The sequence below is a fragment of the Copadichromis virginalis genome, linkage group LG13, assembly GCF_057382275.1.
Source record: "Copadichromis virginalis isolate Kocher_CV1m ecotype Utaka linkage group LG13, C_Virginalis_male_GT1.1, whole genome shotgun sequence".
In the NCBI taxonomy this organism is placed as follows: Eukaryota; Metazoa; Chordata; class Actinopteri; order Cichliformes; family Cichlidae; genus Copadichromis; species Copadichromis virginalis.
This window is the reverse complement of record NC_140630.1, coordinates 11881441-11906246: the sequence shown is the minus strand read 5'-3', so window position 1 is coordinate 11906246 and position 24806 is coordinate 11881441. Positions and strand designations below refer to the sequence as shown.

Sequence of the window (24806 nt, the reverse complement as noted above, 5' to 3'; positions counted from 1 at the left end):
TTCATATCCCAAATTAACATGCGAGTCTATGGGGATGGGTTAGGTTTATGAAGCCGGCCTCAAATGGTCACCAGAGGAAATGCAGATTTGGAAACTTGAGCACTGGCATCATTTTCAGCCCTGCTCACAGCCACTGATGTCTGATGTGGTGCCAGATTTGTTGCTACTTTAGGTAGAAACACATACGACCGGTTCTACGTTAGGCATCAATTTTTAATATTTTCTCTCTGCTATTACATGTTATGTTTGTTTTGGGGATATCATTAAAGTAAAAGCATGCTGCAGTTACCTCAGTGTGGACACAGAGTTAAAACAACCAGCAGCTTTCAATGGAATTCATTTGATTTTTACATTTGATCAAATTTGTATGTGGTTCGCAGTTTTAACTGAAGTTAGAAATGGGAACTATTTAATGATTTATTCACCGACTTGGCTTCTGTAGCTCTCAAAAGCCAAGTCAGCAGATGTGTACGAATTAATAGTTTTCATATTGTTTTGATTTCATTTAGCCTTTAGAGGTCCTGTTAGGAACAAGGTTTTAGGACAGGCAGGAAATATTTCTCCCCCCCGCCCCGATGGGTTTGTGATTTGTAGGTGAGCAGTCCTTACTTGGGTCCAAAGCACATGCAGAGGCTGGCCAGGTATCCGTTGGAAAAGGAGAAAAAAATCATGAAGATGATGTACCAGGCATCATGGCTGAACCACACGGTTTGGGAAATCACACGAGGCTGGACATTACAGAGCATGAAGAGGGGGATGAAGACGACCCGCAGGCCCACGAGGATAGGAAGCCAGATGCTGTCCTTGCCCGGCTGGAGAGAGAGAAACACAAAGAGTATTGATTGTTTGTCAGACAAAAAAAATATTTGAAGAGATCTGTTTGGTATCCAGAAACTAGCATTAGATAAGATACAATGCAAAAGAAGGCATGAATGCAATAAGTAATGAGATATAGATAAGATTAAAAACTTTCGTTGATTAAACACAGCACATAACAAAACAACTTAAATATTGTGAAATAGCTCAAAAGATAATGTGAAATATGACAAAATGTCTCAATAACATGAAGAAAACAAAAAAATTACACCGACCAGAAAAAATGAAGGTAAAAATAAACTCAGTTCAGGCCTTCTCTCACAGCCCAAAGATTTTTCTTTTGAATGAATATAAATCCAAAATAAAATAATGTGTTTATCATGTATTAACTCAATATATAGTAAAGCCCTTCAACAGAAGAGCATTTTCCCCTAAAAGATGTAATATGTTAAATATAGAAATCTTCTAGAGCAGTGGTTCCTAAACGTTTTTGTTATGAGCCCAAAAACACAGAATCAGCATTCTAGAGAAATTAGTGTGATTTTTTCCCCCTATGTCAGCTATATAAAATAATATCATGCAACGTCAACGTGCTCTCGATTTTTTTGACTTTCCAAAAGGCTCGAGCAGCATTAACTCCACAGGACAAACACAGTCGCCAATCTTTCATCTGACGATTTAAAAAACACATCACATGGTGCTGAATCAGCTGACAAGCGTTATCTGCAGCGAGAAGCTGCATTCCTGCCAGGTCAGAGGACGTCAACAGATTGTACTGGGCTTGATGATTAAATTAGAGGAGTTCCTCTGCCGCACAGGAAATCTGACCTTCTTGGTAATTTGTTTTTTCTGGACGAGGTTTCAAAAGGTTTGAATAAATGTTTTTACCAGAAAGGAAGCGATGATTCGAAAAACAAACATCAGCATGACGCTGAGAAGTGGTGAACAGGATGAACTTCTTTCTTTTTGTTGTTGTTGTTTTTTTAAATATGCAAGTGCCAGTGTGTAGGATTTTCATCATTATCAAATGACTGGATTATGTGTTTAATATCTTAATCTTTTTATATATGTTTTGCCTTCCTTAGTAAAATCATCCGTTTGGATGGCCCTGTCACACGTTTGTGATTGGTTATCAGCTGCAAACACCGCCTCCTTCAAGTCAATGCACTTGTAGCTACGCTGGGCTGACTGGGCCTAGAGACTGGTTAGCAACCCCCTGGCAACCAGCGGTCGCTTGGGAAAAACGTGTATTGTCTGACCAGTTGGCAAGAGGTTACTAGAGATTGATGATGTATTTATAACATAGGATTGATAAATGACAACAGCATAAAGAAGTGATGGAAGAAACACCCATCAACCATGGCGCGCATATTGATATAGCATGGTTTGTTCACCAGAGGGCGCTCTGCAGCTTCCCCGTTTGCAACACAAAAATGCCACAAACAGGCGATCCAAGCAGAGCTGGTAACACCACATGAGGAAAACAAGATAGTTTCCAAGTATATTATCATGTCATCTGCATAAGTTTTCAGAAATAACTACATAACAAATGGGAAATCACTTAATGTTTTGTGTATTTGAAAGAAAAGAAAGAATATCGGATTTTTAAATCACCAAATATCAGTATCGATCCTAAAAGTCTTAAAAGGCTCTAGTTGGCAGGTGAAATGGGTTGCAAAGAGGCTGCTGCACCAAAGGCTTCCTTGTAATCGCTTTGATTGCTAGCAGATTGCAGCGGCTGCCAATAGTTTGCATGGAAGACACCGACTGTTAATCTCTGAGCTGCAGTGAAACTTGCAGAGAACATCTGCCTTTAGAGTAAAAGTTGTGCCTTACCACTGCAACCAACATAATTGGTCAGTGGGATATAATCAAGCTGATAAAAACCCTGTCAGACTGAACACTGAAGTTGGAGTAAGAGAAGCCAGAGACAGAGATCCTGGGCGTGCTTAACTTGCTTTGTAGTGCCGGCCTTAGATTAGGAGGAGACTCCCCAGCCTGGGCGAGGCACACTGGGGCCTAATAGGATCGAGGTAACCATCTCCAGACTCAAGAACATTTAAAAAAAAAAACAGCTCAGGATGAATCAATTGTGAAATTCTCAGCAGATACTCAGATTTTAAACTTTGAATTACGAGTTTGACGACACTAAGCTTTTTGTTTTGTTGTGAAGTCTTCTGCATAAAAATGTCTTTATTACATACTTTTGGAATATTTAGCAGAACTGATGTAACAAACCAGATAAATATTGATGACTGCCACTTGATTTTCAGTTTAATATCAGCTAAAATATTTATGCATCTCTGTTGCAAACCTAAAACAGTCTATTAAAGCTTGTAGGAGAATAAAAGTTCTCCAAAAATTATTTCACAATGGAAACAGACACCCGAGGGCTTTCTGCCTTTCTACCCAGGACCCATTGTTCATCCAGATGTGAGGGAAAGATTAGCAAACCCTGAAAAACACCAGTCACTTTTTTTTGACCCCTAAAATCCCTTTACACGCACAACACGTATGTGCGCGCACACGCACACGCACACACGCACACGCACACACACACACACTCTTTCCTCCAATACAAACCTCTGATCTCAGCAGAAAAGCTCGTCCCTGAACGTCTTTTGTTTTTCCATCGTTCCCTTCATGACTCAGTTATTCATACAAGGGCAAACATTTTATGCAGCCAGAGGCTTTCTTTAATGTTGTTTGTAAATGCATTTAAAGGAGTTAATAATCAAGAATACTTGATCATCTGGTTCAAGCACTGGTCACTGTCATCGCTGCATATTTGTACAGGTTAAAACACACTTAAGTAGTGTATTATATACTTTCAATGTGTGAGTTTTTGATGGATAAAGGCTTGTTAACTTGGCCGTGCAGCTATTTGGACCGAGCTCACAAACAAACAAAGCCAGCTCTGCACTCACCTGAAACCTGAAAAATTGGCTCCACAGCAAACAAGTTTCAACTAACTGTGGCTTTTTTTTTTTTTTAGCTTCGTGATGTGGCCTCACTGGTAATTTTGGTAAGAAATCTCATTTGTGATTTACTGACCCACATACAGATGGCCGTCAGACTCCTGCCAGCCCAGTCCATCACGTTGAAAAGGAGGAAACACGACACGGGGATGAAGTACTTTTCTGAAAAGAGATCAAAACAAACCGACTGTAGTCAAGAGCAACAAGACTGCAGAGATGCTTTCCTCAAATAAAAATACACAGGAATCCATTAAACCTCTGCTGGTTTAAGAGGAGGAGGTGAAGTTTGCTTTCACTTTTACGGAGGGATCCAGAGAACACCAAAGTAATTTCTAAAACTGATCTGGTGACACTTTAAACCTTATAGAAAAATGATGTTTAAATGGAAATAATTTCTAGAATTTTACAGGCTGCTCTGAAGTTCATAAATGAAGTCTCGCCCATAATATTTTCAAATGAAACTATGCAGATGAGCACAAATGTCAGGTTTAGTGACTCTACAACACTTAAGTCTGAATTCTGGATATTTTCCACAGCACTGCTGGAAACACTGTGATTTCTAAAAACACAGCTCGTGTGTGAAAACAGAGAAAATGAGCAGCAATTTCATAGCACGTTGAACTAAAAGCCTTTCAAAAAACAGACATTTGGAATCCACGTCAACCAGCAGGCACCCCCTAGGAGATAGGATCTGATCAGTTTTTGTAATCTTCTTGTCATGATTATTTCGTTTTTATAAGAACTGGAAGGCGAATGAAATTCAATAACTTGTCCAGGCCTTAAAAATTCCCCATATCATGATTGGAGGTTAATGGGTAAGCAAATGATTCCCAGTTCAATCCTGGAAGGAGACAAATCCTTCTGGGGAAGAGTGTCCAACAAAAAACCCACTGTAACGACCACTTTCAGAGAAGAAGTTGAGAGCAGTTTCCATTACTGCTGGAGTTTAGGAGTTAAAGATTCTTAGCAGTCATCCAACTCCAATATCAGATTTTCAGAATTCCTGGCTCACTGATTACTGTAACAGTAACTGTTTGTATGAAAGGGACCTGCAGACTCACCCCAGGCACTTTCACCAGCAACTGTCGACTTGACATCGACAGTCACGGCTGGAAAAACTCCAATGGTGACAGTGAAGATGAAGCACACAGACAGAGCCATCACCCAAATCTGATTAGAGAGAACAAGAAGAGCTTTATCAATATTATGTAACCAGTCTGTCACACAGGTAGAAAATGCTTGCATGGAACAGATAATGTCCGACTTGTAATGAGATTGCTGGCTGCACAGCTTCAGTAGTAACTAGTTAATGTGATAGAAGCTTCTGCAACTCAATACACGATATTTATGATTTGAAAAAAAGACTCAAAAGTTTTGCCGGTAACAAAACCGGAGTTTCTGCCTTATAAGTTCTCATCTCACCTGCTTGAAGATGTTAAACACAGACGAGGTGGGTTTGGTCTCATCTTCCATGAGATTCACCACCGGCCGCTTTTCAGCTTCACGTTCTCAGGGGAAAAAAAACCCAAACTATTTATTGGTCAAGCAGCACCTGGAGTTTAGAGCATCATTACTATATTTGAGTGGGTGTACACACAAGATCCCCATTGTTACATCTTATATGTCAAAAGGGTTCCCATTAGGTACTCCTACTCCCTATAAAATTACACTGACTCAAGAAAATAACCTTTCATATCAAAGGAAACATGGTAAGAACTCCCGAAACAAGATGACTTCCCATTTATTTTCTCTAAAACCTCCAGAGCTGCAGGAATCCACCTCCACCCTGGATTCCTGCAGCTCTGTTCACCCGCTTTAATGCTAATCGTGCAGCCTCATCATCATATGTGCAGCTGTGCAGAAGTGAGGAGGGGGTTTATTTTCACTTCTAGCATTAAAAAAGTGGGCAAAGGTAGGCACACATCAGCTGAATGTTTAAAGGTTTTAAAGGTTTTCAGCTGATAAGCATCATTTGCCTGGCTCTTTATAAAGAAGCGAAAAAAGAGCAGTTTTCTAAACTGTCTTTGTGTGTTTAAACAGTTAACAGGAAGTTGGGGTGGGGGGTGAGGGGGTTCTTAGGAATAGTGGCTGCCACGCCTGTAATTACACTGGCAGAAAGACTTGTATGAAGCAAGCAGATTGAAGCCTTGGATGGAGATAAAGCCCTGCAGTCTGAATCCCATTTACCAGTCACATGCAATCTTTTTAAATCATGTCTTTGTCTAATCTAACAAGAGAAACAAAAGTACAATTTCCAAAGTGTTTCATCGTAGGAAACAGGCGAGGATGGAGCTTACTGAGTGCTGCCAACAGCACATGTGAGCTACAGATTGCACTTAATAGAAAACAGGTTTGTGGAATCTGCAGGTTTTGAGATTCTGGATCAGTTTAGATTTCAGCAGAATGTTGTTAAAACTACCGTTTAGATCAACCCCCGGGCTTTGGACCGGTACTGGTCCGTGAGTCGTTTGGTACCGGGCCGCGAGAGTTGAGGCTCAGGTGTGAAATGTATGGTTTTATTTTGTTATCGTTTTTATCGTTTACTCGGTTTTCCTGGGTCTTTTCACGTGTGTTATGAATAAATCTTTTTTTTCGGTACCGGTACTAGTTTTATTTTGTTGTATTTATCCGCGACACCTTAAAGGCCGGTCCGTGAAAATATTGTCGGGCATAAACCGGTCCGTGGTGCAAAAAAGGTTGGGGACCGCTGGTTAAGATGGAAAAATACAAAACAGATGACAGAATTTCGAGAATCTGATCTAGCGGGGTACACATGTTGAACTTTATTGCTCTCCATGTGATGTCAGTTCTTGAGAATTTGCACAGCCAGAATCAAAGTCTGAGTTACAACAGCGTTATGCTTTTTTGCATCTGTAACATCCAAGAGGCAGAAATTTGTGACAGCACAGCCTCTACGGTACAAGCGGACTATAACGTAGCATAACATGAAAAGCTGTGTCCTAGCTTTAACCCCCTGACTAAAACATCTGCATTAGCTTCATTGCTGCTTCTTTTTTGCACACATCTAAAAGTTTCACACTGTTGTCCTTTTTTATAATGAGCAGGCCGGTAAGCACCTTTTTTGAGCAAGTCCATCTTGTTCTCCTCATCGGCTGATGGTGCAGATCTACTGCTCTCCATGTAGTACTGGAAGAACTCCTGTTAACAAAAACCATAATTAACTGATTCCACTAAACCAGCAGGACAAAGATGAGCAGCTTGTTCACAGAGAAACTGAATTTTATTCGCCATCAATCAAAACGTCCTTTTCAAACAAATACCTTGTGAATAAAAAGCACTAGAAAGGAAGAAAACCAGGAAAAAATGTAAGTTCTATTTATAGATTGAGGCCTTACCATCTTGGGAAGAATGAGGTAGGACATTATAGCCAGAAGAATCACAATACAAGCTATGATGAAGTAACCAAAAGCACTGTCCTGCAGTTCTGACCCACCTGAAGACAATCACACAGAGTCATTAGTGTGTTTTGTTATTATTGGATAATTTCATGAAAAATGAATCAGTTCCTCCCAAGTCCCTCAGAATCAGCTGATTTATTTCTCTAATAACTTAAGAACACTTAATAAAGCCACAGAAACTTTTACATTCTCGTTATGAACATTGTCAGAGTTACAGACCCCTGAAGTCCACAAGGGCTGAAATCTTGTGCCTTTAATTTCACATCATTTTTCCAGCCCTCATACCTTCTAAAGGACAGGACAGACTCAGGGGACATTAATAGGGCTGAAGAACACATTTACTCACTCAAGCATCACAGACTGAAGCCACTGGCACCGTGGCTTCACAAGTGCTTTACTCTGTGAATCACCATGTTGGGGGAGGAGCATGAACTGTGGGGTAAATTGACCCTTGATAGGGTAACCCAAAGCAAACTGGTTTTGGGTGAAGACAAAATGTGGTGATCCTGTATAAACTAAGTTACCTCACTTGGAGAAGGGATAAGGGGGAAACCACTCTGCAACCCTGGCCTTGTTGGCAAGTGCCTGCTCAAATAAACCACATGGGTTCACCACCTGAAAGAGGAGCTGTGGTGGTCTGGTGTTTTGTGGCAGTGACCTTGTCTGTTTGTTTTTTGGGGGCAATTCAGTGTAGTAGACATCTTGGGGTAAGTTACAGAAGCTAAAGTTTTTCATGGCTTCATTTAAAGTTGATGAACATAAAAAGTAAGCCGACTCAGAGGAGGGTCAGAACTTTTTCAGAATATAAGAAATGACCCCCGTATATTGTTTAATCCCAGACTTACTGGCCAGAGCGCAGATCATGGAGAAGGCAGCGAAGGTGCCGGCCAGCCCCTGTCCGCTCATGATGGGAGTGGTGTAAGAGGCAGGTAGAATCCCAGCCAGCCCGAACAGACTGCTCTGAAAAATCGCCCCAAACGCTGGAGAGGGATGAAAAAAGAGAAAAACACATTTGAGGAATTACAGAGTGACTGTGACACAGAAACACAAAAAAATGATCCACATCTACACAGTTATAGCCAACAAGCATGTCAGAGAGAAACAACATCCTTCTGATCAAAGTATTCAAGTTAAGTGTTGCATAACACTTCTATCATTTTAATTGTCTCCCCTAAAAAAGGTTTTTTGTCAGTACAGACTTTCCAGACAAATTCCTTCCGCATTACAAACGAGTTAGTAGCTGCAGAAATCTCGAAACGTGTGAAACTGAGAGGAATGTGCCAACGCAGATATCAAAGCCTCAAAGTCACCGTGTCCTCCGCTCTAAAGCAAACACGATGGGCTGTTCCACATGCGAATCTGGGGGTCAGGACTGGCCCACTGGGGATAAGGAGGGGGGTAAGTTCATTCCTGCTGCTCTGTGGCTTATTGTAAACAAGCAAACACTGTGAGAGCGCAGCTTGTGTATCTTTGTCTGTGTGAATTTTCCCAACATGTTCAGGGGACGATTTTTATCAAAGAAAGATCCACAGAAATAATCAGTTATACGACTTCAACATGGAAATAAGGCCATGAATTAAATTCTTATTCTAATACAGATATCTTCATGAAGCTTATAATTGTTAGTTTTCTGTTTCTGGGCTCTTAAATTTATGATTATGTTGCTAATGCAGGATAATTCTTTGCAGATGTGCAGCAAGCTGTGTATCTTCATTTGCCTTTGGCACGTGCAGAAATCAGAAAACTCTCTGAGGCCTTTTCCCCACATTTTCTGTTTAACTGAACTACTTCTGTGTCATTTTTCCCCTTTTTGTACCCCTGGTGTGTGATTTTAAATGAATTTGTTGGTCACATCCTCATGTTTTGGCTGCTGTACCCCCCTTACCCCCAGATCCCCGTTCTTGCTGTTGCCATTTAGATGTACTGTAGTTTGAATCAACATACAGTTTTCAACCCTCCATCATCTGACAAAGAGGTCATCTAAATCAGCGGTCCCCAACCTTTTTTCCGCCACGGACCGGTTTATGCCCGACAATATTTTCACAAACCGGCCTTTAAGGTGTCGCGGATAAATACAACAAAAATAAAATTAGTACCGGTACCGAAAAAATGAGGATTTATTCATAACACACGTGAAAAGTCCCAGGAAAACTGAGTTAACGATAAAAACGATAACAAAATGACGCTAAAAACCCTGAAAACCATACATTTCACACCTGAGCCTCAACTCTCATGGCTCGGTACCAAACGACTCCAGTCCATGGCCCGGGGGTTGGGGACCGCTGATCTAAATAACTGTGGCTGTGGATAATTAATGAAATTTGATTGTCCTCTGTACCAACGTTTAAATTTTAATCAGTTTGTCACCTGAAAAAGTTGATTTTCTGGCTCATTTTGATTTGAGTGATAGTGAAATGGCTAATTTTTTTCTTTTTAAATTCTACTTGCTGTTTTTGGTTTTTCCTTGTATTACATTATTGACAAAGACGAATCTTCACCAGTAGTTCTATGGCCTCGAGCAAGCCTTAGAGCGTTGCATTGAGACTGACACAAATCAGGGATTTTGGGGTTGAACAGGGACACTAATCTGAGCGGACAGACGAAATGTTTTGGGACTGAAAGGTGGTGTGATCCCAGAAGTGATGCTTTGTGACCCGGATTCTGAACTGCTAGCTGCTGGAATCTGTTTCGCTTGCTGAGGTAATTCGTCCTTGTTTTGTCTTTTGAATCTAGATTGAATCAATATATGCTTTTTTTATTCCTCCATCAGCTGGCAAAGAGGTCATGTAATTGATTGGATGTGGACATTTAATGGATCCTGACTGTCCTCTGCACCACTTACAGGACACGAAGCTGAACACTTATCCAACATCCATTTCAACTCCACTGCCCCAAGCAGAGATGTAGAAAAACTTCATAAAAACCTCCTCCCACACTACCTGCACTCATTTTAAGCTCTCTATTGTTTCTTTTCATCTAGTATTATTTAAATTTAGATTTACTGAATTACGTTTTTCACTTTATTCTTCTTCAACAAAGTCATTTAACATTTTCTCCACATTGTACAAACAAAGGGTTTACATGGCCTACAGGTGAATGCACATAATCAAAGTACCAACACTGCTCTTGTTATCAAGTAGGCTAGTTTAGCCTACTTTTTCTGAAGAACTGTGCATTTTTTTAAGCACTAGACACTCACAGTTGATGCAGACAATTTTGACCATGGTCAGGACAAAGAAGGGAAGAGGAGCCAGTTCTACTTTAACAACCACCGCTGTCACCAGAAAAACCACCAGGATGACAGTCAAGCTGCCCGAGATTCTCAATTTCTGAGGAATCCTGAAACAAAGAAAAACCACATTTAAAAACGCCCATACTGAAAGCACACAAGCATCACTCAGTTACTGCTCTTCAAAGAAATGCAAATTTCAAGAAAGCGGAAGTGCTTGAGTCAGTTGCAGTGACTAAGCCCTTTTTTCCCCCATCTTAAGCTCATTTTTATGTCTTTCTGAAAGAACAGCAGTACATAGAAATGGCACATAAAGCAAAAACTAAGTGGTAAAAATGCTGAGAAATGAAACCAAGGAAGAGAGGGAGACAGAGGGAAACCAAAGTACAGCAAACCAGGAAGAGGTAAAGAAGATACATGAAGTAGGGAACATAAATAACATTCCTGAGTAAGCAGTGCAGGAGAAGGGTTCATTGTGGTTGAGGGCCACCCGGGATTGTTCTCAATCCTACTCTAATTAAACCAAACACACTAAACATAAGCTCATACAACAGGATCACGTTACTCACAGTGGCACGGGGTGACTGAAGGTTAAGGGCAGGAAAAGTTTACACTGTGCGTGTTAAGTCTTGTGTACACAATCTTCTCCGAATTAATTAAAAAAAAACAGCTATGGTAAAATTACTTCATAGTACAGAAAACAGTTATAACTGAGTTATTACACCAGGGGATTTATATTACACTGAACTTGTGTAAGTAATGAAGATGATTAGAAATTCGAGCAATTAAAAGTTTGAGCCTGATGGATGAATGTGGAGGTCTCCTAATATACTAGCTCCATTGAGGCTAACTGTTTAGACAGCTTGCCTTGTGAGTGATTGGTTACTGTCGTTATGACGATTGTATCAGCAGAGATACCTCCCCAGAGATTAGACATAAGCGCTGTGAACCACTGAAGAAAAATCTAAATGTAAATTCTGCCTCAGAAAAATGCTGTATTAATAAATATTAGCTACTGGTGTACTCTCTGGAGACTGTCGATATTTATAACAATTAAAAACATTTTTTTTTAAAAGGGTTAATCACAATTAAAACAAAAGGGCAAAAATGTTTGAAAAACATGAAATATACTAATTAAAAATGTCTCAGTGCCATAAAATGAGAAAAGATACTAAACTGAAACCGAAAGCTAGTGCTGTTATTTCATTATAATGCAATACTGTGGCCACTAAACCCCAACTCGTGTTCCCTCAGATCTTTTCTCACTTCTAGCTTCATTAGAAATATTTACAGTTTGCCTCTTAATGAGTCGAGCTTTTTATTTAGACTGACGGTAGTTCGATACCTTTGGTGTATGAAGGAGTTGAGACAGGTGAAGATGAGCAGAGGCACCATGGCGCACAGCGTCATCACGTTGTTGAACTTGGACTCCAGCACATTGCGAGAGTCTCCGGCCGTCACGTTGGCTGTCTGATTGGAGGAGTGCACAGTGGGCACGTCCTTCAGTCTGCTGGTGAAGTACTGAAGATAACAGAGGGAAGAACACACATTTACCACAAGGGTTCTCCTGCAATTCATCACTAATATGGAGTCACAGGTTTATGTCACATGAATGTAATTTACAGAAAAAACTGAACTATGGGTGCAGTGTTTATTGTAGGACTCCTGCAACAGACTGAGGGTAAAATTTTGAGTCAAACTAAGCTGAATGAACATGATTTTTACACTCAAACAGTTTCCTGATGGTGTCAAGCAGAGCTGAGCAATCTCATTTTAATTTCAACTGAAACTTTGATGTGTGACAGCCACTAACATTAAGTGTATTAAAAAAAGAAAGGTACACCAGCCTTTGTTTTGCCAACCTTCCCATTAGTGAAGCCTAACCTTTCAAAGAACTACTTGTTAACCACAAAAGGCACCACCAGGGCTCTTCCTTTTATTTCCATCTGTCTCCTGATCTAGAGATAAACCACATTGGCCTGCAGACGCTCTCGCAATTACAAGATTAAAATTGTACTTTACCATTGTTGCCGTCATGAAGAAATTCCATGGCAAGAGGGTTCCCAAGCCCAGGATAAAGAAAATGAGCCATACTGAATTGTATCTGGGAAAGAAGCAAAAGGAAGTTCGCATGAAGGCACATCAATCAAGTCATTCATGTTAGTATCAACAAACAAATCGCAACAATATATACACTGGGACTCAACCAAATTTCAGTCAGAGAATATTAATGCCAAGATAAAACCCAACAAAGGCACAGCTTAAATCGTTTAAAAATTCTCCTCTTACTTGTCCCGAGGCGCATTGATGGCCGTCATGGTTCTCGATGGACAATCTTGGGGTCCGTGTTCAGTGTTGGATTAGTGCAGCACCAGGTCTGCAATGTGCAGATGACAAATGGAAGGTTACACAAGTAAAAATCTCCGACGTGTTATTATCAGCAGCCATTTGTTTCTTTCTGTATTTACATATTCACATGTAATAGAGTGAGCACCGAGTCTTGTGGATGCCTCAATATCCTCCACTTTCTTTCACACGATGCATTGTTTAACCTGGTTAAAATGTATACATTTCTCACCTCTCCTCTCAGCTGCGCTTGCAGCTTTGTTATACATTTTAAAAGCAATGCATAGCCTGTGATATCAAGTATTTACACGTGTTTTTTTTCCACTGGTAACTTTATTTATATACTGGTTAAACTCGTCCTGTAAATGAATCGCCTTACAAACTCGGAGTAGGATGAGCTATTTCTAAAAGAAACAATTGGAGCTTCTGCCAGGAGGAGGTCAGAACAAGCTGGCACGAGCAGGCCAACAGCTACTCACTCCCAACTAGGGCACTAACTAAAAGAGCAACTGAGCTTATTACGCTGCATTTTTTGGATTCTCCACCTACTCCACATGACGACCTTTTTATAGTTCAGAAACCCCCCGTTTTTGGTTTCCAAACAACCTCAGATTGAAAATCTAATTAATACACAAATTTCAATAAAAGCTTAATTTCATTTTCTAATTTATGCAACGTGAACAACCCCTCAGTCATTCCATTGTGTTTACAACACAAACTAACCGCAGCAACAAAGAGCAGCTTGACACTTCAGCAACAATAAGCCAGAGGCATCTTCCCACAAAGTTTTGAAATTCAAAAGTTCACAGCACAACTCCTCTTAAACACAACAAGTACAGGAACAAACAGCAAATAAACTTACTCTGAGAGGCGTTCAAACACAGACGGAGGCTCTCGCTTTCCACTGATCAGATCAGGGCTGAATAAGCTCTGCCTCGCTTATACTATACAGATGTTTCGTAGGCTGACACCCAACTGTCTTGTGACCAGCCCCCTTTGCATCTAAGTGCCCATCCCTCCTTCTTCCCTTTACCTCGAACATCTTGTTCTCCTCGAGCCCTTCCAGCCCTTCCTACACATTTTTACATTTGGAGCACACAATACTCTTGTCATACAGACTACTACGTTACATAGTTGAGCAAAACCAAAAAAACCAAAAAGAGAAGAGTGATTAATTAAATCCACCAAGCGTGCGTGATCCTATTTTTCCAATCTATCCATCCGCATGTTCCCTTTCATCCCCATGTGTCCTACTGTCTGGTAATTTCTCATCTCATTTCATCCACTTTTCCTCCTCAGCAGTTCTTTTATTATCAAGTTCACACTTTCTTGACCTGCTCCATCTATCACTTCCCCATCCACTTTGCTCTCACTGCCTCTTATTGACTTATCCAGAACTATTTGTGCTTCCCCAACTCCTTTCAAACCTTGAATCTGATGGAAGACATGTGCTCAGATATCTGTGTGACACACATCCAAACAGAAAATCTTCACTAGAAAACACTTACCCCTTTAAAAAAAAAACAAAGCAATTTGGCATCAAGTCAATCCAAACAACATAAAGCAAAGTTTAAGCTAACAAACTGCACTATTCAACTTTAATGGGCTGAATTTAAAACGGTATCCTGTGGACTTGACGTATTCACAGTGGGTGCACTTCTTTGCCTCTAACATGGAGGGGAAACCTTTTTCGGTGAGAGGAAGAGTTACCCTAATCTGTCAGGGTGATCAGTGTTTATGGTGAAATTAAACACTGATATGGTGGTATGGTTCACGGCCGCACTCTCTTGTATCAAAAAGTCACTTTGTTTTGTTTGCATGAAATAGTGATTGGCTGATATGGCATTTTTATTATTAGTAGCAATCAGAAAGATTGATGACCAATATTTGAAGCAGATACAGTTTTGTAGTTTTGATTAAAAAGCCACACTAAAAATGAAACAAAACTTTCCTTCAAACACTCGTGAAGGATCACACACACCAAAAGTGCAGTCGGACCTGCTTGCACAAGCCGTGCTTGGGTGTAGCTCCGGCTTGTCGTGCACCTCTCCTATTGGACGCAGATGGGTCAGCTGTGACAGCGGGGAAAAAAAAAAAAAAAAAAAAAAGGAAATGTTTAAAATACTTCAAATTTAACCAAAATCATCAACAGAATGTGAAGTTAATCACATCAAGGAAACATATGTATACAATTTGACTTAGCTACAGTTGAATTAACTGCCTTTCCAAAGTGTGATAGAAGCTCTGTAGTGCTGCTGAGAGAACTTATGAATCCATGACCAGCCAGATCTAACTGGCTGGTCATGAGCGAGCTATGAGTGAGGACAGAGGGTCCTCTATATGCACACACAGGTTAGCTAATCGTACAAACATGGGACTGAACAAGCAGAATCCATCTGTGAGAAACCCCTGTCAGTGAGACGGGTCTATATGGATTGTTAGAGGGGCAGAGGACCAACAGACAAATACTGCAACAACGTCCCCTCACACTAGAAACAACCTTTGTTACATTTGTTACACTGTGCGCAAAGTTAAGGTTACAATATGCAAACTGAACGATGTGATTAAGAGTTTCAGCTTTCCTTTAAACACAGACACTATTCTTTTAAAAAATAGAGTTTGTCCTTGCCCACTAAAGGTTTTCACCATCTTCTGAATATTTCCCTACTTCCTTTTTCTTCCTCCCATTTAATCAACTAGGAAATTATGTATCAAAGCACGATTCCTGTTATGAAGGTCTTTGGCAGCTAAGTTTGACCTTTCGGGAAATTATCTTCGTGTTTCTGTTCACATGTGCCCATCCTGTCTCTGTGCTGCCTTCCTCCAGGTACTCAGGCTTCCTCCCACAATCAGAAGAGATGTTTGTTAGCTTAATTGATGAAAGTGAGTGTGTGTTTCGGTGTGTCTCAGTGTGATGGGTCTTACAACCTTTAATGGGATGAGCAGCTAAGAAAACAGATGTATGGATCCACAGGAGCACATATTGTCTGAGCTTTATTTAACCCCGTTTCCCCACACCTTTTCAATGTCAAAACTGAGAGAACTGTGACTCAACATTTTGTAACTTTCCAAAACCACTAATCTGACATTGACGCTCTTTTCACACAGTGACTAACTGGCTGCAGCCGTGCAGAAGTAAGAAAGGACCAGGATTAAACTTCTTTCTCCTGAAAAGCCTTTTGAGAATCACACCACTAAATCAGTATTTTAAACATCTCTCTTCTCTAGATAGACTGATAAATGTCAGTCTATCAGAGCAGCTTATTGAGGCTTGACATTGACCATAGCCATACACTACAGTGTGCTTAAAATTCACCAGCTTTGCCTTGTCCCAGATTCCTGTAAAGTATGCCTCTCTCAACCTAACATGCCATCAAAACGAGCCAGTTGGCATAAGCTGCCTGGTGCTGAAATGGTGCCCAGCAAACACACACTCACTCACACAGGCACTTTGCAGTCTGTAGAGTGGTGCACTTTAACACTTTCAATGGCTAGCCTCTCAACGATGTCCAAGTCCAACAATCAGCACTTCAGTTAACAAAGACTTAACAGCACTGGTGGTAATTTATTGTTTCCCCCTCTAGGAGAACTAGGGCAATTCAGACCAGCCCAAAAATGTATGTGAAAAATCTGGTCTGGTCACGCCACAATGATGCTACAATAAAGTGGGCTTCTCATCCCGTATTCACCTCATTTTATACTTGATAAAATTGAAAAGTCATTTTTGTTCTTCTCACATTTGTGTCATTAATCCAACTATAAAGATTTTACACAGTGTAAAAATGATCTTCAAACTTAAATATTGCAAGACCCATGTTGTTTTTGTGTTGGAGCACAAACATAAATCCACATCCTCATCACAACCTCAACCAAATCTGAGCCAAAGCTCATTTACAGGAACGAATGAGAAAGCCCTCACAGACTTCTACACAAATCAGGCTATCTAAAACCACAGGGCTCTTTCTCCTGGTGGACGTTACAAAGAATGCATGTTTCAAGCATGTCTTTTATTCTGATTACAATTAAATCTTGAAAAGTTCTCATTACTAAGGTAAAAATGAATTTGAAATTATTAATGTATGTACTCAGAACATAAAACTTGTGACTATGTACCTATGTGTATACTGCATCAAAGCAGAGACAAAGAAACTCTATTGGCATCCTTTTTTATAGCAAGTCAAAGCTTGCTGTAAAATAACCTATATTGTGTAGGCTTAAAAGTTAAAGAGGTTCTGAATGCAGTTTCCTCATTAAGTTAAAACCAAGCAAAACAGCACACATAAGGAGTCATGTGCTCTGGGCATGATCTAAACTTTACCATCCACACTGAGAAGTTTAACCCTCTCAAGGCAGGCGTTGCTGATTTGCAACAGTTAAAAACTAACAACCTGATTACCCCACATACATATTTTATGAGGTTTTTTTACTCAGAAGTACCACTGCAGGACTTGGTTGTGCATTAGCAACAAAAAGTTTAATTTGAGCCTGAGAGGGTTAAAAAGCAGTCGTTGAACGCAACATTCTCCATACAAATGTGTGTCCTGCGGGTATAGGTGGAACAATAGAGGCTGATTCCGAGAGCACAGATAGTATGACCATCTTCCTCATTGTGATCTCTCAGCAGTTATTGCTGGCATGTGAAAAAGAGTGGCACGTGTTATGGAAGTAATGCATGTCTATGTGGCGTGTTGGCCTGAATTTAGAGACAAGGACAGTGACAAGGGGTTTGGTGTATGGGGAAGTGAGCTTTTCAAAGTGGGATACAGTGGAGGGTAAGAAGTTAGAGTTAAAATGCCACTTAAATCAGAGCTAAACATGGATGGAAAAGGTTAGAAGTTCCTCTTTCTCACCTCTATAACAGAGACGCCTTTATCCCCAGGCTGAGTTACAGAATAGTTTGATGCTGGTCATATGATGAGGTGTGTGAAGAATAAACTCTCTCCTCGAGGTCATGTCCCAGTGCTAATGGGAGCCAAACCCTTTTCAAGTCACAGCATATTGACTTAGTAATATTAAACTGCAACTAGACTGGAACTGGATTGTTTTTCTAGGAATTAACCAGAGGAAATGGATATGGTGGTGCTGTTTATTTTAGCATGACTGCTGAAGACTGGATAGTTTTATACTGAGAATCTTGAAGAGACATGTCATGCTCAAGTTTGTGAACCCTCCCAACCCTGTGAATTAAATAACAGTCTGAGCAATAAGCTATCAGAACTTTTTCTGCAATTTGTACTGTTGAAATTAGACTTCTCTTTCTTAAATTGAGCTATTTTAGGGATTCAATAGTAGTTAAACTTCTTAACACTCACAGACAATGGAGCTTCATTGGTCAGGCCCACTTAAGATCAAAGTGGGCTGTATGTGGCCCACGATGTAAAATGATTTTGATATCAGTAGCATTAGCGTGTGCCATTAAATGATCAGTGTGTGCAACCAGTAGGACGGGGGGTGTTGTTAAAAAAAAAAACAAGCAATATGTAGCTGTGATTGGATAGCTTTTCAGGTCCGAAATTTCTCGAAGACAGAGCATGGAAACTACCACAATAGTGGTTTTGATCTACAGCACTTATCATCAAGCTTTCCAATACATCCCCTCCTACAGCGTGGGATTCCCCATCAGTATGTATTTACAACTCTCTATTCTAGCTCCACAACTGCATCCCACCACCGCAACACAAATAAACTTCCCACTAAATAAAGCCCTAAAAATATTAACCTACAAATCTGAATGTTTTTGGAATCCTCTCTAAGAAAAAAAAAAGGAATTTCTGCAATATTAACCCTCTGAGTCGTCATTGTGACTCGCTCCAAACTAGCTCTGAACCTGAACCTGAACATTCCAAGAAAGTAAGTTGGAATGATTTCCACAGGAGAACTTTTCTGAACTTCAATATGAGCAATTAAGGCAACAACAATAACAGTAAAGGATAGTGTTGATTGGCATATGACGGGGTGGCAAATACAACAGTTACCTAGGCAACTGTTACCTGCAACACCCACTAGCAATTGACCGTCAGCTACAAAGGGATGTATGCTGAGTGAATCAGTTCCTGTGTGAACACTCCTTTAACTTTAACTGGCACTTCCAGTCTCCTGTTTTTGCTACCGGCTGGCTTTTGGCCCAGGTTGCTCCTTTGGCCGCCCTTTAGGCCATTCAGCACCTTCCCAGAAAGAATCTCACACAGTTGGATGTACTCCAATTCAACCTCAGGGACTGCTTGCTCTGCTCTGGTAATCTGCTGTGCACTTGAGGGCCAAATTAACCACAACCTGCAGGAGGTGAAAAGCTGGTTCATGTGCCGCTACGCTGAGCTCACCGAGGCAGCAGAGCAGAACAAAGACTACAAGCCGGCTGCTCCAGAGTTGGAGTTCATAAGCACTCACACAAGAGGCACATGGATATACAGCTGTTATTTTCACAATTTAGTTAGCAAATATAATGTTTGCAAAGTAAAACTTCGGTGTTTATTTGTGATTAATTGAAATCTGCACCTGACATCTTCATGTCTTTGACTGTAATATTTAACATAGAGAGGGAGAGAAAGGGCGAGAGCAGGATGAAGACGGCAAAGAGACGGAGCAAAAATAAACAGGTAAGACAGGACGTGTAGTAAAATTCACTAAAAATTATAAAGCTGTGTTGTCCCGTTATCGATTGTGGATCCCCCACTTGCTCTTATAAATTATTATAAGGTTATATTTTTGCCATTTTTTAATTTCTAGTTGAGTGCGGAGGATAGAGAGAGGACAAAGGAGAAAGAAGGAGGCAGCAGATGGTGAAGTTAGCTGGAAAAACAATACTTGGGTTTCACAAAGTAGTTTTTCATTTATTTCATGGATGCTTTGTGTGCTTTCCAGCAGCACACTTAAAAAATGCCAGTGGATATTCTAAACAACGCATATTAATATGAATGGTAGTTTATTCAGGATTCATACCACTCTAAACATGGCTCAAACAGGATGACTGCCACTACACTGACGAAGAGACTTCAGATCTATTCTCTAGTCATAAAATTGGGATATACGACGATACTTCTTTCCTGACTGAGCCTTTGCCTCGGGTTTGATAACTAAAGCCTCCACCCTAAAATGCCTGGATTAGACTGAGATCTCCGACTATTCACTCGGCTTATTCTTAAACACTACAATAGGTCATCCAACCAATTAGGTTGCTTTTGAAGGTAACATGGTAAAGCGACTCCAACTGAATTGAAGTTTGCAAATGTGAAAAGGGCTGATGACATTTGCAAACGGCATATTTTTTTTAATTAATTAGAAGGCACTGTATGGATAATGTTATGATTGGGAGCTGAAACCCTCTAGAAGTTTGAACTAGAATCGCCCTGGGTTCAAGTATGACACACAAACTGAGGCACACACAGAAATTTCTGTTTGCTCCACAGCTCAGACTGAGGACACCCAGGAATACTTTATAGCTACGTTGTAGTATGTTGACTTTTACAGTCTTGATTTCAATTTCACGCAGTCTCTCCTCCAGTTTGTGTCATGGACAGTTTCACTATCTTGATTCTGTCTAAAGAGAACAACAAACTGAACGACTGAAAAAAAAGGAGGAAGACATGGGTGAAGCAAAAAATTCCATTTAAAAAAAAAAAAAAGGGCCAGAAAAAATTTTCAACATGTTTGAGCTCATTTTTGAACAAAGAAGAGAGAATAAGAGAGGAGTTCTGGGTTGAATAAGGTTTACAGCTCAGTTTCTCAAAGCTTAAAGTGTGAAGCTGCGTTATTGACCATCACTTTATTGGCAGACTACATAAGGAAGTGGTTTACTCTGGTTGCCAATTCTCGTAGAGAGCGAGCAACCACTCACCCTGACTTTTATGCAAGTTAAGAGCAATGAACAGCAAAAAACTGCAACACTTTCATTTGAGATACAAGTTATATGCTGTCAAAGTATATATGTTGCTACAGTGATGTGCAAAGATCTTGAGCCACCCCTCATTTCTTTACATTGCGCTATCAAGGAGCTAGAAATGTGTCATTCATTTAGTCCAGTCCTGTACTTGACCGTTTTCAGACCAACCTGTTTTTGTGTGTGTGTGTGTCAAAAGAATTATTCAAGCATAAAAAAGGCACCTAATTAGAGGTGTGTCTACACATGTGACAAAACCTAGTTTAAACTATATGTCTAGTCACTTTGTTACACATTTCAATAAATCCAATGCATCCATTTCTCATGTTTCTATTCCTAATAGGATAAAGAACTGAATAAAGATTTGAGGGATGGTACAAGACTTTTACATGTACTTTATCTCTTAACGTATTTTAGGTTCACATGCTCATACATGTTCTTGCACACCCTCCTGCCTCACTGCAAACTAAGTACAGTAAACAGTAACACAATATCTTCACACTGCTTTCCAATTTTCACTGGGCCATGCATCAGTATAGCAACCACCTGCCCTGGCAGCAAATTTATGCTGCATAAAAGTTCAGTTTTTCATCACCTCAAAGCTGCTATTTGGTGTCAACGTCACAGTCAGTGGACATCACCAAACGCCGTGCCTGTACAGGCCTTTTATTCAGTCAGTGATAAAAAAAATAAATAAATACAAACAATGACTGTGACAGCTCATATTCAAGGAATATCCTGAGACGTTGGCAAATACCTTAATCTCATCACGTATACAAAAAAGGGATTTGAGTTGTCACGTTCACAGCAAGCAGACCTGCACAACAACCCAATACACAATGAAAGCAGATCAATGAAGGTAATTCAACAAAACTCTAACATCACTGGAGCTGGGAGTGGAAATACAATTGAAACACAATATCTGGCTTATTACTCATAACTCCATCTATTTATAAGAAGTGAAAAACAACAGGAAGCACTCTCTACTGCAATCTTTATTTAGAAACAAACTACTACCTACTGCAACCATGCTGTCTAGGTTTTTCCCCTTTTTAGATTTTACCTACAAAAGCAATCCAGTGACTTACATAGATTGCTGTCTCAAACTGGGAATAATTATTTGCATGGGCAAATAAGAGCAGGAATCAATAACACAGGGAGATAAGGGAGACTTCAGTGAGGTACTGAGAGTATCAGGATTATAAATCCTTAGAATTTACAAAGAAATCCAATTCACACCAGAAGAAAGGGTGTTAAAAGGTCTCCAGATCTGTTGTCTTCACTGTGACCTGCTGTCTTTACACTCATTTTCCTTTCCCGCCACTCTAGCGGGAGCAGGAACAAAGCCTTTCTCCAGCTGCCCGTCTTTTCAGTTGGTTCAGGTGGTTTGGATGAATAGCAGACTGGCAACAGCAGCTCCATGACTGCACTACAGTCGGCACAGTTGAGTTGAAATACAAGGCAGTGAGTCAGTTTAGCCTAATCATTTCCTTCACATTAGCCAAAAATGATCTATGCTATATTCTGTAACCAAGAAGACTGGTTAAAGCTCAGGAAACAGGTGAAAACTTAACTCCCACTCTTACTAGTCACCCTGTGGTGGTCACAGCACCATCAGCTGTTCACTGGGGGGGGGGGGAAGTTGCCATTCTGGCGCACTCTTCTCTCTGTTCAGGGGTCACAGAGTCACAAATAGACACAGATTCATGTGACCTGAAGCCAGGCCAGGAAAGACACTCAGTAAGGGAGAGAGCCTGCAACAGAACTACCCCCTATAAATCATCTAAGCATCACAAAACCACAAGAGAAAGAACCCCACAGGATGCCCACTCCCCTGTTCCAACCACACTTATGGTTTCAGATTACAACTGGCACGCTTAAGCGGTGAATGCATTCATTTCACCTGCTCATCAATTCATTTCATTAGCTCCTGTGTGATACCATCACGCACGTTGAAGAGCCCATTACAGCTGCCAACACACACACACACACACACACACACACACACACACACACACACACACACACAACCAACCACGTGTCCAACGACTGATCACAAGGTTATCTAAAAATGTAGCACTGCTATATGCAATTCTTTCATTCGACAAGAGTTTCATTAGAGTCTTTTGTTTTTTAATCACAAAATTCGGGAAGAAGCTGCAGCAGTGGTTTAGATGTGTCACTCTCGTGCTGAGAGAAACAAAAACCGGCGAAATGCGAAGCGCAGGAATGAAAAAATGCGTTAAGAAACAGCGTTTTTTTGCACCACAATGTTTCCATTAGTCAGCCCTCTTCTCTAGCCGGACCGTCTGTGTCTAATTGCCGGGATAGAGCGCGAAAACGTGGCGCTAAATTTAATTTAAATCAACAAAGGACACACGCGGCCACGGAGTAACGAAAGCCCCGGTCAGTCTGCCTGTTTTTCTACCTCTTTAGATTATTTTAGGTATAAAAACGAACCACGGCCTCGTAACTTTAACATAACAGCACAAATCAGCATCCGATACAACAGCAACGTTATTTTTACGCTTAATCTGAAGGCGGTTTCAAACTACCGCGCATTTATGTGGCGATCCTTGATGATAAAGGTAAAATAAGCGTCTGTGAGTACAGACTAGCGCTCATTGACTGCAGTGTGATGTCTTACCTTACCGGAGTTGGTGGAGTTTCTTGTCCCCATCCACTCGTCTACTCAAATGAACAGACAGACACGCCTTCGTGGCATGATCATCACCCAATCATTTATCGCAAGTTTAGAACAACAAAAGGCGCACAGGGGACGAAAATAAGCCTGTTATTGGGTGGTAGCCCGCCAGGGTATAAAAACAAATATCTAAAATTAATAAATGAGCCCAAACACAACACGAAAGGATCCTTTTGTCACAGTCTGTGAGTTTTGCTCCGAGCCTTTAAGTTTTCTGCATTGTTTTTAATTTGTAGTTCAGGCTTATTCGTTTCAGACAGTGTTTCATCGAGCTTTTTCGTTTCAGCACTATCCGCAGGGGCGGATCTAGAAGGGTGGCACGGGGTGGCATGGGGTGGCACCCCATGCCACCCCATGCCACGTTTTTTGTGTGATTTCAAATCCGTTTTGTTAATACAGTATGTCAGTGAAAAATAACTGACATAACTAAGGTTATTTTTTTCCTATTTTTTTGTTAAACACTTCCCATTTACACTTACTACAATGATTTGACATGCTCAACTACAACTACTAGATACAACCTTGCAGCTCAAGATTATTAATATATAACATAATAAACAAACAAACTGCTGTGTAGTAGAAGGCTGTTATATTAGCTTTTCCTCAATAAGCATATTTTGACACTAGTCAGGTGTACTTTTTTCATAAACAATGAATAAAAAAATTACTCATAAGAAAGTGTTTCTACACTGTAATTCTATTTAAAAGGAAAAAACGGAAAGAATACAATTTATGGAAACACACTATAAAATGTTATGGCTCGGCAAGTCAACTGCACTTTCAAAATCATCCCTGAATGGCACGCCGTGAAGCCTAACCAGTGACGAGGCGGAGGAAGCTTGAGTATTCGATGTGGGACGACAATAAAATGTCATCTGCCACCCAAGACTTTCTGGATGTGTAATGCCAATGTCTGTGACTGTTTTTGAAACATCTCTGATGAGTAATCATATCACTACTGATGTGACCAGCACAACCATAAATGTGGCAATTATATCACTCTAAAGAAGCAGCTTGTGGTACAAATGAAACCAAGTAATGCAAAAGTACTTGCCACAGCACAGCATGGTTTTTCTTTGTTTTTGCTACAAGAATTCAGAACTTCAAAATAACAACGAAAAAAACAAAGTAAGCAAAAATACCACCAACTAAATATATTCTATAACAAAGCAACCACCTTTTGCTTTGATAACACCTTTGCACAGTCAGCATCATAAGCAAGTCTTGAGGGAGTTTCCACATTTGCTGAGCAAGAAGCACGAAACAAAGTTTCTGCAAGGCACCATTACATAGATTGGAAGTGATGCAAACAGAGATAAATCCATGTTTGAGTGATGTTTCAACTTTGGTCATGAAAACCCATCAGCTGCGATTCTCCCATAGAGGAAGAAAAGGAATTTAATGTGTCTTCTACTTGAAGCCTGAGAAGCAATGATTC

The 24806-nt window shown here is 40.4% G+C and overlaps 1 protein-coding gene across 7 annotated transcripts in view; it reads right to left on the bottom strand.

The window, feature by feature from the left end:
• LOC146695289 (equilibrative nucleoside transporter 1-like) overlaps positions 1 to 24806 on the bottom strand; it is a 41296-nt gene that overhangs the window by 4655 nt on the left and 11835 nt on the right. Inside the window, exons 1-13 of one of the 7 annotated variants that reach the window (XM_085477316.1) lie at positions 23312 to 23450; positions 14787 to 14860; positions 12732 to 12819; positions 12465 to 12546; positions 11788 to 11963; positions 10413 to 10552; positions 8059 to 8193; positions 7151 to 7248; positions 6872 to 6953; positions 5217 to 5293; positions 4856 to 4964; positions 3871 to 3956; positions 610 to 812 (exon numbers count right to left, since the gene is read on the bottom strand). In XM_085477316.1, coding sequence (XP_085333442.1) covers positions 610 to 812; positions 3871 to 3956; positions 4856 to 4964; positions 5217 to 5293; positions 6872 to 6953; positions 7151 to 7248; positions 8059 to 8193; positions 10413 to 10552; positions 11788 to 11963; positions 12465 to 12546; positions 12732 to 12760 — 1217 coding nt within the window. In that variant the 5' untranslated portion in view covers positions 12761 to 12819; positions 14787 to 14860; positions 23312 to 23450. Of the gene's footprint in view, positions 1 to 609; positions 813 to 3870; positions 3957 to 4855; positions 4965 to 5216; positions 5303 to 6871; positions 6954 to 7150; positions 7249 to 8058; positions 8194 to 10412; positions 10553 to 11787; positions 11964 to 12464; positions 12547 to 12731; positions 12820 to 13650; positions 14746 to 14769; positions 14861 to 23311; positions 23451 to 24806 lie in introns of those variants that run through there. The other 6 variants (XM_085477311.1, XM_085477310.1, XM_085477312.1 and 3 more) reach the window with 6 other exon arrangements.